Source organism: Bombus pascuorum, chromosome 5 (assembly GCF_905332965.1).
Source record: "Bombus pascuorum chromosome 5, iyBomPasc1.1, whole genome shotgun sequence".
NCBI lineage: Eukaryota > Metazoa > Arthropoda > Insecta > Hymenoptera > Apidae > Bombus > Bombus pascuorum.
The window spans coordinates 13,054,246-13,068,041 of NC_083492.1; the positions used below are offsets into that span (position 1 = coordinate 13,054,246).

At 29.9% G+C, this 13,796-nt stretch overlaps 1 protein-coding gene across 9 annotated transcripts in view; it reads left to right on the forward strand.

Moving 5' to 3' along the window:
• Positions 1 to 13,796, forward strand: part of LOC132907395 (endophilin-A) — a 29,695-nt gene that overhangs the window by 1,242 nt on the left and 14,657 nt on the right. For 2 of the 9 annotated variants that reach the window (XM_060960456.1, XM_060960458.1), the window contains exons 1-2: positions 3,635 to 4,274; positions 7,273 to 7,370. In XM_060960456.1, the coding sequence (XP_060816439.1) occupies positions 7,326 to 7,370 (45 nt within the window). In that variant the 5' untranslated portion in view covers positions 3,635 to 4,274; positions 7,273 to 7,325. Of the gene's footprint in view, positions 1 to 3,634; positions 4,275 to 7,272; positions 7,371 to 13,796 lie in introns of those variants that run through there. The other 7 variants (XM_060960464.1, XM_060960459.1, XM_060960463.1 and 4 more) reach the window with 7 other exon arrangements.

The window sequence follows — 13,796 nt, forward strand, 5'->3', positions numbered from 1 at the left end:
TTATGTAAACTCTTTATATTTTATAACATTAACCTTTTTAACATTAGTATCCCACTTCTAAAATCAGTATAAGGAGGCCATTTATCAAAATAGCCATCACAATGTTTTTTATATTAAAGGGCCATTAGTAAAAAAAAAAAGGAAAACTATGATACGTTGGCATGAATATTTGTATATATGAATTGAAAATTTGCTAAGTATTACTTTTGTACAATTCTAGATCTTTCGATGGAATTAATTATAGATAAGTACAGGTTTATCTTTGTTAGCATAGATTTTGATAAATGATAAATGATAAATTGTTATAAGAGACATAACATAGGTTTGTTTTTTAATCTGTATACATATTTATTGTTTACTTAGTAAAGCGACAATCATAAGAGATAAAATAAATACAAATATTGTAGATAGGTTAGCTTTTTCTTTATAATTAATTTCTTTCTAATCTTTGCAAAGAAATTAATTATAAAATGAATATTGTGCCCTAACAACATTTATATTGATACCATATTGATGATAGAATGATAACGTTATATGGTTGATACAATTGTAAACAAATCAATTCCATAATAAGAAAATGATATTCAATTTTTTAAAATAAAATACATGATTGTGGAGTTATATTTTTAACAAAATAGAAAAATGTTATTTGAACAGAAAGAATTAACAGAAAATTGCAGAGATATTTCACGCTTCGTTACGATATCATTGTTTCCTTTCCCGTGTTTATTTTATGAACGTTAAAGAGAGTTCATAATGAAAAGATGCTCTAGAAAAATGAAAGTATGAGTAATTTCAATTTTGGTAGATTAATATTGTCTCCTGCTGAACCGGCATATATTTTTAGAACTATTTTCAAGAGGCCCGCGTGGGGGTGGTTTGTATAGCGGATGCATACTCAGTATAGGGGGCGTACAAAGCGACAGAATGTTATCGAATGATAGCAGTACCATGACCTAATCGCATTTCTCTTATGATTCTTCGCTGACTAAATGTCTGAGATTTACGAATTTTTAACATTTAATTTTCTCACTTATAGATGATACTTTTATTTTATTTTTTAACCGAAATTATAATTATTGTTGTTATATTAAGGTAATAGTAATTCGAAGAATGAGTTCACAATAAATATCATGATAAATATTCATTTTGGACTGCGATAAAAATATTTCGTATCGCTTCTTTGCCCTTTCTTTGTTAATGGGAGTCATGAGTTTTCAAACAAATATACTTTCTCGCGCCCCTTTCGTTGCATGTAACACCGTGACCTTTTAATGTAAAATCCTTTGAATTCCTGAGGTGCTAGTGTCGGTCCTAACGAGGAACACCAATAATGCGTATTGCGTTATAGACATACCAGAAAGATTAATTGAAATTAAATAGATATTAGGTGTTTTCATGGGTTTGTATATAATTATTCCGTTTTCGTCTATTTAATATTAAAATATATTCTTTTAGCTACTAAATATTATCAAACTAAAAAACTAATAAAAATGGATTTATCACATTTTTTCCTGTGGTTTTTATTTGGGATGTATTTTTAACAATATAAATGCTCAAACTTGTTCATTGAGTAGATTACTATTACTTCTCATTGATTATATATAGTTACATCAATCACTATAATAGATTAGCGATAATTGAAATTATAGATTCAGTTTTATAATTTTTGGAAACGATTGGTTTGTTTAAAAAATTTTAGCAAAATATTTTAAATTATCTCTTACAAAAGAAGTGTAAATATCAAAATACGATCTAGCATAGTATTTGATAACGAAAAATAGAAACAAGTTGTAAAATAAAAATTTAGCTATATTATAAAAATGGAAGAGAACGGCAATGTTTCAAGAACTAAAGATCGATTTTTCCGCATTTTCGTAATTTTTTGTTACTTAATAATTGGAATCGAATATTTTGTAGTGAATTTCTCTTTTTCGCGACATTCTGAGTAGGAGGAAAGCCAAAACAGTGTTGTAGGTATATAATGTGATGGCGCGAAGTTTCGAGTCAATAGCCTGTTCATAAAAAGATTTCAAAAATTCTAAACCATAAGAATTGTAATAAGATATTATTGTTTTTTGGAAAGCAAAAACGTCAAATTCTCGTATCGAAGTAAACGTTGAATTGTATTTTACAATATGCCATTTTTCTATAATAAATTTTTTCTGTCTACCCAAATAATAAAAGCTCTCAACAACAACTTCTTACACGTTTTTCAAAATCTTATTCTGAGGTATCCCATACACAGTAGGAGATTCACATCGATTTACATCACTTATATAGTTGAGGAAAAAACAGAAAGGAAGAAAATATAGTAAATATGGGCAAATATATGCTGGCAAGATATTATACCTCGACGAATGTTCAAACTGGATCAATAAGAAACAGCGCAAAATCTAACAAAAACTTGTAAGCTACATGTATTTTCTGCTCGATAAAATCATTCTAAGTAGAGGTTCGTATTCAATTAGTTGACTTGTTGTTTCTGTCGCTTATTTTCGACATATGTTATGCCGTATAACCTTCATTAATAATCTTCAAAGTTAACCAAAGTTGAAATTCCCATCAGACAAATATCGGAAATTCGTACAAAATGATATACTTATGATTCTAGTCTATAACTTTTTAGTTTATGTAACAAATTGTGTAAATAAAATTATATTTATTAAATGTCTTCACAATGAACATAAAGTAACAAAAGTAAAATTCAAAAGTTTAAATATAGCACTCAAATTAACGGCAAATTAAATCTCTTCTCGATTTTAGTCCCTTGGCTGGATAAACCGTATGTAGTATATAATATTAACCCGGGATCTAAACTAAAAACGATAATATTGAAAATCATCCAGTATTTCGGATGATTTCATTCCAGACAGTGTAATTGTCATATGTCCAATATGTTTATTAAACACACACACTATATCTTACACACTATATACTATCTTCATTTAAGTGGTTTAGTCTATATTTCTCGTGATAATATATGTAAAAGTTATTTTCATTATCATGTTTGTTTTAATTTCTTTATTCATCAATTTTCGTCTTTCAACTATTATTGCCAAAAGATTAAACGATTTTTAATGAACAATGATTCGGAATACAATACTTCACATAGTGTTTTTATTCTGTATAGTTCCAGGACTTACAAACAGAATTTCTGCTTAAACCTAAATATTAATACGGGACTAATTAGCAATGATTTTCAAAATACAATGTAAATAGATATTGTTAACATGTTTTTCGTGTAACTTACCTACAAACCTAAGCGATCTTCAATGTTACTTTCCTATTCTGTTTATTTCACAAAGGGTCAAACCTAACCTAACCTAATTTTTATCCAGTATTTCTCTATTAATTCCACAGAAACATCGTTTTTTGTTTTCTGCCTATTATTTCCAATGTCTTTCTACTCTGTCTGTTTTATAAGCGATCAAACATAACCTAATCTAATTTATACCTAACATTAATCTGCATGGAATTAATAAATCGAATCAGAATGAACACCATTCTTTGCTTCCTTTCCACGATCCTCAACGCTACTTTTCTTTGTTGCCTTCGCAAGCGATAAAAATGCGTGGCTGATCCCGTAAGGGGTTGCGATTAGACGGTGCGTGGGCGTAAATCTAGCGACACACAGCGGCTTGCAGAAAAAGCTGTAGAAAGAAAAAAAGCGTGTGCACTTGGAACCCATTGGAAGTCTAGGAAAACCCACGGAGATGAGAAAACAGGTTGAAGGAAGGAACGAAAAGGGAATAAGGGAAAGTGTAGTAAATACAAAAACTTGAGACAATTACGACAAAGTGGAAGTAGGAATCGCAAACGAGACAAGTAGTGGGGCTACGATGTAGCGAATGTTGAACAGAGATATTCATGTAATTTTTGTGCATGCGACAAGAATAGACAATGCGTGGAAAGGGAAGGCATGAGAGTGAGGGTAGAGGGAGTTGGCAAGCGTGCGCGTGAAAGAGTGGGGGAAGTAGAAAGAGATAGAGAATGCGATATACTCTATCATGTTGGTTTGAGAGAGAGAGACTGATTTTGGTCGCCGTGTATCGATCGTCGCGTTGAAAACTACCCCTCGAGTCGGAAGCGCAGTGTGCAAAACCGACTACGTACGAGTCGTTGGTGCTCGTGGTGATCGCGGTCCACGCGGAACTCTACGCTTTAGGCTCCTAGAGTTTTCACTTGCGTGTTCATCGCGATTTCCTCAGTTGTGGACTATCCACGGCACAGATCATCAACGGTTTTAAAAGTGCCGCAAGGACGTGTATAAGGTGAGATGTCTGCTCTATCGTTGCATCTGCATCTGTTAAGAATCCCTCAGAAGTTCGATCTATCTGTTAGTCCGTGTATTATACTCGATATACATTGTTTCTTTGGTCCGAGTGTCTTTTATTTGTGGAAAGGAAACAAATTATTCTGGAATGTTTAGAGTTTAGAGCAATCGCCAGTCGTTTGGTTTCCTTGATGCTCTTTGCACGAATTTTGGCTCATTGGACATTTTCTGACCAATTTTGCTTGCGGATAATTGAGAACATATTTTATTGCTTTCTTCGTGTTTTCAACGTTATCATGATGGTTAACTTTCAGATTGCGAATGTCCCGTGTAACTAAAATCTCAGAAAACTGAAGTTCCCTTCATTCGATTTCAAATATATAGTATTAACTTATCGTATTTTAATTTTAATGTTACTTTTGTTGTATTTTAATCTTAGTATTAATTGCCCATATTTTAATTTTAATATTAATTATTATTTCGGAACACATTGTATGACATAGCTTTACTTATAAGATAGAGGATACTAAAAGAGACATATTTTTGACATATTTCTACATATCTTGAAAGATGAGAAAAATGCTAGATTTTAGCTAAATGGATAGAATTTTGAGTGTTTTTAACACTGTCACAAATAAAGGTGAACATAGAGCGGAGACCAGCGCTGTCATGTTAGCACCGGGTCAATTGGAAGGGAATTTAGTTCTATGTAACATCAGTGTACACTTGTATTATTCTTGATGTTAACCGTTAGCAGTCATTATTAGCCCGTTATTAAATGCATAGGTGAATCCTTTTCCCTCCAATGCAACCTTTGCCCTTATTCGTCTGACACTTGTTCTGTTCTCCTCGAAGAATCGCGCGGCTTATTAAGAGGGACGCCACTCGTTAATTCCTCTTTATGAACGTGACACTCTATTTTTGGAGTCTTTGCTCCATGACGGAAAGGCCTTATAAGAATCTCGCTAGGACTAAAACGTATGATGTAATTTTCTATGAAAATTTACGTCAAGATTAGCGATGAGCCCGAACACACCGCGAGTAGCACATTCATCGATTAGGTTCGAATTCTGTATAAGTGTATTAGGTTGTACAAAAAGTTAATAGCATTTCTATTATATGAATTTCTATGGAATAGTGAAACGTTCGAAGAAATATTGTTTTTAGTTGGATAGTTTTTAGCTAACGAGAATTAAAGAGAAATGTCGAAAATTTGTTAATGAAACAGCTTTTCTTTTGAAGTGAGACAGCGTTGAGATTTGTGTGTCCAAGAAGTGTTGAATCGTAGCTAGCATGTTCACCTCTGTCTGTCTCATTCAACAAATATGGCAGTCTCGTTATTGTTTATCATGGTCTTTATAAATCTTATTCAAAAGAAATAGATAAGAAATGAAATACACCAGAAGGCTATAAAAGCTATGTGATGGGATTTATTAGTCAAGACGAACAATTTTTCATGCCAACACTCATTTTGTAAAGCTACAGATGGTAAAAGAATATTCTAGAAAATTCTAGATAAAGTTTTCTTAACATTCAGTATGAACTTTTGGTACAATCTGATATTAATTGTCTAATTAAACAGATAATAGGCCTTTCAGATTTACTTTTCGAAAGTGTGCTAGTACTTATGAATTTATATTTAGTTCCAATTTTATATCGTATAAGTTTATTTCTGTGATCATTAAATTTCTAAATTGTTCCTTTGTTCCATTTTCTATGTATCAGTTTCTTCAAAATAGTAATTGTTTTATAAAATGATGAATATATTTTGATACAGTTATTATTATATTTTCATATCCATACAAATATATGCAATATTGGAAAGTATACATTACAAGTATGTTCAAACATTGATCAATGAGGTTCGAACATTCTACATATAAGTATTTCGAAAGAAACTACTTTCAACTAGACTCGAACCTAAACGCATCAGATTCGCATCTTCTACAAGTACTTTAACAAATAAAAATAATAGAGTAGTTCCAAGTAGAATCGAACACGTGCAAACGTTCAAATAAAATTTATACGAATTCCATATATCATCTACAGTTCTATAGATTTTTCCTTTTTTAGAAAAATTCAACAAGATGATAATGCCTTTCTAATTCTCGTAATTTGATTGCTGATATTGAACTATTCGTTTCGAGTACTCGTTCCAGAGTTCGAAGCCAGCTTGTGAGGATCAAATATTTGGCAAGTAGAATTAATGAAACGTTGTATGTTACAAGTACCATTCGAATTTTATGAGATTATTTATAAGATTTATAAGTTACATATGTACATATAATATTAAATTTGATGCTATCACTAGTATACAGTCAGTTTCATCCATGAATTTTTATTTTATTTCAAACTTGCTTTCATCTCAGTAAAAAGAAAAGATTTCTTTATTCTTTTAGAAGATGTTTATCTTAAGATAATAATATTCTTTTTGTATTTTGTTCAAACTTGAGATATCTTTTAGCATCAGAAGAATACAATTAAGTTGAAAATTATTGAAATGCGATAGGATTGTTTAGAATTTTCACTTGAAAAAATCCGTGAATATTCCTCAAACATTACTAAACATATATGCAAAAAGCCAATGCAGAAAGTGTTCTAATTTCTTGAAAAAAAATCTCAAAGAATATCTGAATCGTGGTAGGTATTTTAAAACAGAATACCGTCGTTTAAATATTTTCGTAATTTCTTAATCATTTCTGATGAAATTTTTTCGTCACACTGATTCTGTATACACGTGTATGAAATATTGGAAAGGATTAGCATGTACATGTGTGTCGGTGTTTATTACATCAGAAGTAAATCAGGATGCTGGAAAACGTGGTCGATCGATAACATTGAAAATCATCCGTCCGTGGATGGCCGGATCTGGCGAGCAACCAACCGACCAGTCATAAATTCAAACCCTTCCTTTCTTCGTTTTTCGAAAATTTGCTGCGATCGTTTCGCGGCACACACACATCGATTATCCTTTTTTCTCTTTTTTCTGCTTGCAGGCTTCCTGCTTATTTCTGTCTAGAGAGAGAATAGAAGTATCATCATCATCACTATGGCGTTCGCAGGGTTAAAAAAACAGATTAACAAAGCAAATCAGGTGAGTGTATAACTTTATTTAATATTTGTTTATATCGCATTTCTCATAGTACAATCAATAAGAGGAGTGATTTTATGTGAAAAAATAAATCAGGAATAGACAATAAAATTTTTTCATATTCCACCTCATTTTCAATAAAACCGAATTTGAAAGTTTGCTTAATAACGTGAATTTGTTTATTTATCGTCTGTGTACGAGTAAACATAACCAGCAAGAGGTTATTCCACGTGGAAAAATAAGTGAAAAATATAGAATATATATAATTTTTTCGAATCTAAGGCCTTGTTTTCAAGAAAAAAGAAAAAAGAAAAAAAAATGTTAAAATAGAGTTTTAACATGTTTAGTTAACTTGTATATGAATTTTGTTTTTGTTAACCACTTCAATAACATTCTATATCTCATTGTACTATAATCAGCAGTCATGATCGGTTTCAATGTTGAAATTTTTATTACGTTTCGCGAATCCTCATCGGAGACCTTTTATAATTTTCATAAAACGAACGGGAACTTTATAATTTAATAACGTAGTAAAATACCGTGGAATGAAAAATTGAACGTAAAATTTAATATATCCAAATATTAAACAGAATTCTAGGTTAGAATATTACAAATTAGACAATTTCAAGTCTTTAGCACAGGTTCCCAATTTTGTACAGCACTAAACACGCAATGGAGTCAGTTGAACATATTATCATAATTAGCAGTTCTGTTTTAATACGCGGACCAGCAATGACCGATTCAGAATCAGGGTTCGTTACTTTTTACTTGGAAAAGAAATAATAGACGAAAAGATCAAGTATTTACACTAAATAAAATAACAAGACAGTTTATTTGAAAATAAAACCATTTGCAAATAAATTCCAAAATCGTATTTGAAATGTAAATTATTTCTAAATAATTTATTTACTAAATATTTGATTTCAAATAATAATGAGAGATAAAGGATAACGAATAATTGTTTTTCGTGTAGAAGGGATGTTAATTACTCTATATGCTGATATTTAACGCTATCCATTAAAAATCATTTCGCGATCCACAATTTTGGAATCTATGGAATAGCATGTTACTTATGTGTCGGTGTTCAATGTCTCTTGTAATGTAATTACGGTATGCTATGAATATGAGAGGCGAAGTCGCGTTATCCTCGCCTACGCACGGTTAACTGACCGAGATTCGTTGAGTTTTTTGAGGCCAGATTTTCAAGCTTACTTCGCCACCGGGGAATCACCGTTGTCCCTTTGTAGTCGCACGTATATCGCTGACTTTTACTAGGTCACGCTGCGATTTCAATTGCATTTCACCGTTTGATAAATCATTATTATGCACGTATTATGATTTCGAAGACATTGCATATTTCGGTATTACAATTACAAAGAGACGAGTAGAATATTTCTTTTTGTTAAACTGGGGTTTGGAGGTTCGGATATATATATACATATATATCTTAATATATATAATAAATCTAAATTATATAAATTAAGTTAACTAAATTATATAATAAATCTAAATAAATTAATATATCTTAATAAATAAATATATATATTTGTATTTTGTATTTTTCGTATTTTTTATATTCAGTTCTTGAAGTATAATTTTTTGTCATAAAGTATACATTAAATATATTTTCGAATTATTGGATCATCACTTTTTCCTTTCCTTTACTGCTTTATAGTTTTGTAATAAGTCAGAGTGATATTCGTGAAAATATATGGATTGTCCGTGGGCGATAATGATTATTCCGTGTACAATGCAACAAAGTTTCATCTTATATAATTATCGAACGAAGTGTAAATTGATCGTAATGCGGTAACTAACGGCACGGATAGATTTTAAAATGCACTATTGAGGTTTCAAATGCAGGTTCAAATGCTATTTTCACTTTAATTCTCGATAATATTTTACAAAGTACTTTTAACAATTTGTTCCACTGGAATATATCGTTATTTATGAAAATTGTCCATAGAAGCATTAGTTATATGTAAACATTAGAAAAAGTAAAAGTTTTACTCAATTTTTAGTTAATAAATAAGATCATACAACTACGTTAACAACATTTAACATACAATTGATATAATTAATATAATTAATAAAAGAATTTTAAACTATTCTCTTTTTGAAAAATTTCAAAACATAATAATCTTTTAGATTTAATTTTTATTTATATTCATTGTAACTTCAAATATTCAATTTTTGCTTAAATAATATTATGTTAGTTATTTATATAATAATACTATATTTTATATGTTTACCATAATATAATAAATTATTATTATAAAGTTTCCACTTGAAATAGTACCACGGAATATATCTTATTAAACTTATTCATTAGGATAAAAGAAAATACTCTTTTATAGAATTGAAAGATCATCTACGACCAATTATACAATCTATTTCATGCATTCATAATATGTAATTTATTGATTCTTAATCGCTTTTAACAGAAAACTGAAAGAAGCAAGTTGTCCTCGAAACAATACGAAGAACATAACAAACAGTACATTAAATTAGTCTTGCAGTGCAATTTGTATCGTTATATCGTTCCTTAATGATCAATTTACCGGTATCCTAAACTGCTTATCGGATAGTCCTTGTCGATAATTAGTTTTACCGTTATACATGGTTTTATCGTAAAATAATTCTGTATACGTTCACGTTCAACGAAATATTTTATAGAAGTACTTTAATTAAATATTATTAGTATATTTTGTTAATAATAATAATATTAAAAATACATTCACAAAGATCAAAAGCATACATTAGTTTAACTTTATTGAACTTCTACATCAGAAATATTTCAATTTTCATAAAATTCGATTTAAACATTTTTAATGTGGAAATTTGATGAAGTTAAACTAATATTGCTGATTGAATTCAATTCAGCTAACAGATAAAAAATGTAGAATTTTCAACGCAGATCGAAATACAATATTTATTTCTTTCCTGAAACCCAATTTGCCTGGTTTACATCGACAATAATTTATATTTGTCCTTTCCTAATAAACTTCTCCCTTTTCTATTTCTTCGCATAATTACGATATTATTTTACTTATACTTGCTAAGTTTCTCTCCATTGACGATTAAAAACGAATAAATATTCGAGGTAATTTACTTTTGAATATCGATTTCTCTCTGTTATATCATTAGGTTCCACTTGAGTTTGATTCTCTCTTCTCGAAGCTTATTATTGTCATTTTTCATTTTTCAAATATACAACATTAATATGAATTAATTCGTTAAACCTCTAGTTCGTAATCGTAAAAGATCAATATTAAATACAGGTAAAGTATGGCCATAGAGAAAGTAACTAAGAATAATTACGATTTCATATCGATCGACGTTCCAACCATTAGTACAGCGTTTTGACCCGTGAACAGGGGTCTCGTTCGTCACAATGCGCCTTGAGTGGAACAATTAATTCTTATTTAGGCTGACACTTATTAAATTCGAGATGAGAAACGTGTTCATAGTTGTACATGGTTAAAGATAAACTTTCTCAAACCAGGAAAAGTATTGCAAAGACCAATAATTGGAAAAATATAATCTTATATAATTTTTGAAAAATTATAAAATTTTAATAATTGTAAATTATACTATATAAAAGGATTTGCTTTGCAATGAGTGATATTCATAGGTATATTTAAATAGATGAAGTACTATTGTATTTACATATTTACATTATGGTATTTTCAGTTGCAGTCACTAGCTATTATAGAACAATTTGTATACAGTTCTTTTCTCAGTGTCTCTGTGTCAAACAATTTATTGCTGTGTAATTACAAAGAAAATATTCATTGAAAAATTGATTGAAATCGTTATATCGTGAAACAGATGAATGTAATTATTTTGTTATACATATGTATAGTGTAGAAAAAAAGAGAGAATTTATGGCAAGATTGTTCTATGATGTAATGCAAATAGCAGACGGTTTCAATGAGGTTCTCCGTGTATTTTATACGGGGAAGAGCTTAATTCAAATTTACCGGCTTTTTAAACGAGTCTGGGAAATGATACTCGAGGTTGCAAGAACGACTTTTATTTCAATTATAGAAGGACAATATCCGATTCATGAAAATTTATATTCGCCAACCAAGGGCTAAAAAATGTATTTTTATTCTTTTGAAGTCGCAGTTCTGAAAGTTCATCATGGCACGGTTTTCGTCAATGTATTAATTAACTTTTAGAGTTACTGTTTATTACTCACTTATTGTTCTTAATGACCAACAAAAAAAAAGAATAATTTTAAATATACTATAGAAAATTGCAAAATAAAATTATCCTGTAATCTTAAATAATTTAGGTTTGTCAGTTTATTTTTTTATATACTAATTACAAATATCAAAGTATTATTTTTATAATTAAAAAATCAGGAACTATATAATGGTTTATTTGTTGTGTTAAAGAATCAAATGCTCTTGTAATAAAAGGAATATGAAAAGAATTCTAATGATCCTCTTTTAGAAATAAACGATCTAAAATATTAGGTATGGTATAAATTATGTAAAATTTATAAAATGTTTACTTTTATTATAACATAGATATAACATAGCTTTACATATTAATTTTGATATGCGTGTAACAATTATTTAGTTTTGGGTTTTACGTAATTGATTTCGTAGCAGTTACATTTAAAACTTTAGCTACGAATATTTTAACTACGAATATTATAGAAACGGTGTAATGTAAATGTTGCATGAATTATAGATTTATTCAAAGTATCGCAATTATTGCATATAGGTAATTGCGTTAGCAAGTGCTATTGGTAATAGATGCTCATTTGCCCTTTATAAACATGAAATATGTAAAACTAAGCAATAATTATATTTTAATTCATAATTGTGTTATGTTATATATTAACCAGCTTAAAAAGATATGAAATTTTATTATATTAAAAATTAGGAAATCATCTTTATAATCAATTTCCGGAAATATAATAATTTAAGGGAAAGTGAAAAATTTGAAAATAATTTGACAAAAATTCAGAAGTTTGAGAATAATTTGGAAGAAATTCGAAAATTTGAGAGTAAAGAACTACTAATACCGATTATAGTCGGTGCTCAAATAATATACTCGGTTCTAATTACATCTGAAATTATTGTTTTGATTTTGTGTTTGATTACGTATTAATAATGTAGTTCCTTCGAGGAAACAGATTGGAATAAATCAGCTATCTGTACATCTGTTAATTTCTTCAGTGGTCGAGGTTACATTTTTATCTTATCCTAACCCTCTTTTTATCCAAAGTGAATATTCGTGCCGAGTAGAGGAAATATACTCGCAGCCATGTGCGCCTTAAAGAGAAGGTTAATGCAGGATATGAGGAAGATTTTTTCGTACTTAACGTCAACGTTTTTCGTCATTCATAAACGAAGAAGATTTATAAGAAATGAACTCGTTTGCGCACGATCGAAATATTATTAATACTATTTTAAAATGGCAAGTTATAAGCTGCTAGTATCAATAAGAACTAATCTGTGCACTACAGTAACAAACTTGATAACAAAACAAATGAAATTTCATAAGCGGAGTTGAAAAATTACAAGTTATCTGTTTTTATTTTTTGTTATTCTTTACTAGAAATTTGTACGTTAGCTTAACGTTATTTATATTGTATCCTAATTCTAAAAAAGAATTGTTTAACAATAAACGTACAAAAGCCACATTCGCAGCCATGTGCGCTGTAGGGAAAGGTTTAACGCGAGTAACTGTATTTACCGAATAATTCTTTGAAACCGGATTTTTATGGTAACCATTCTCAGAATATTTCATCGGCAGTTGTAACGTCGCGAGCATTACAATATAATCGGTGCATAAATACGAATCAAACAGCATGTGATATTGCAACTACCGGATGTGGGTCAGATTTACTCTAGGACAACGTGTAATCGGCAACGGTGCGCTACCTATGTTTCTGTGCGTGATGACGCTCTACAAGTGGGTCACTGTTAAATATAGGTCACGGTCGTATGGGACCTTCGTCAAATAATCGTGTTGCTTGGCTTTTACACTTTTCAAGGATCCCGACATAGTGTTGCTCTCGTCTGTAACTTGCGACTCAAATACAGACGACTCGATATTCGCGATTATCTTAGATTTGCTATATTAAGTTACGCGATCACTTATTAGGAATAAACGATTTTCAACTTAGCTTTAAACCGGAAGCTTCTATAATGATAAGATTAAAAGGTAATAACGATAAAGTAGTTTTAGCTTTTTAGACTTCTAGCAAACATAGATACGATATTATTTATTTCCAGAGTTATCTGGAAATTTGGATAATTTTATGGATAATTTCATAAAAATGAGAGACTTTTAACTTATTCATTATGCAAATGAATTTTACATATAAAAATACACGAATAGAAATGCTACCTATAAATCATGAATTGTTCAATAGGAAAAGAATTAAAGTACACACGTGATTAACAA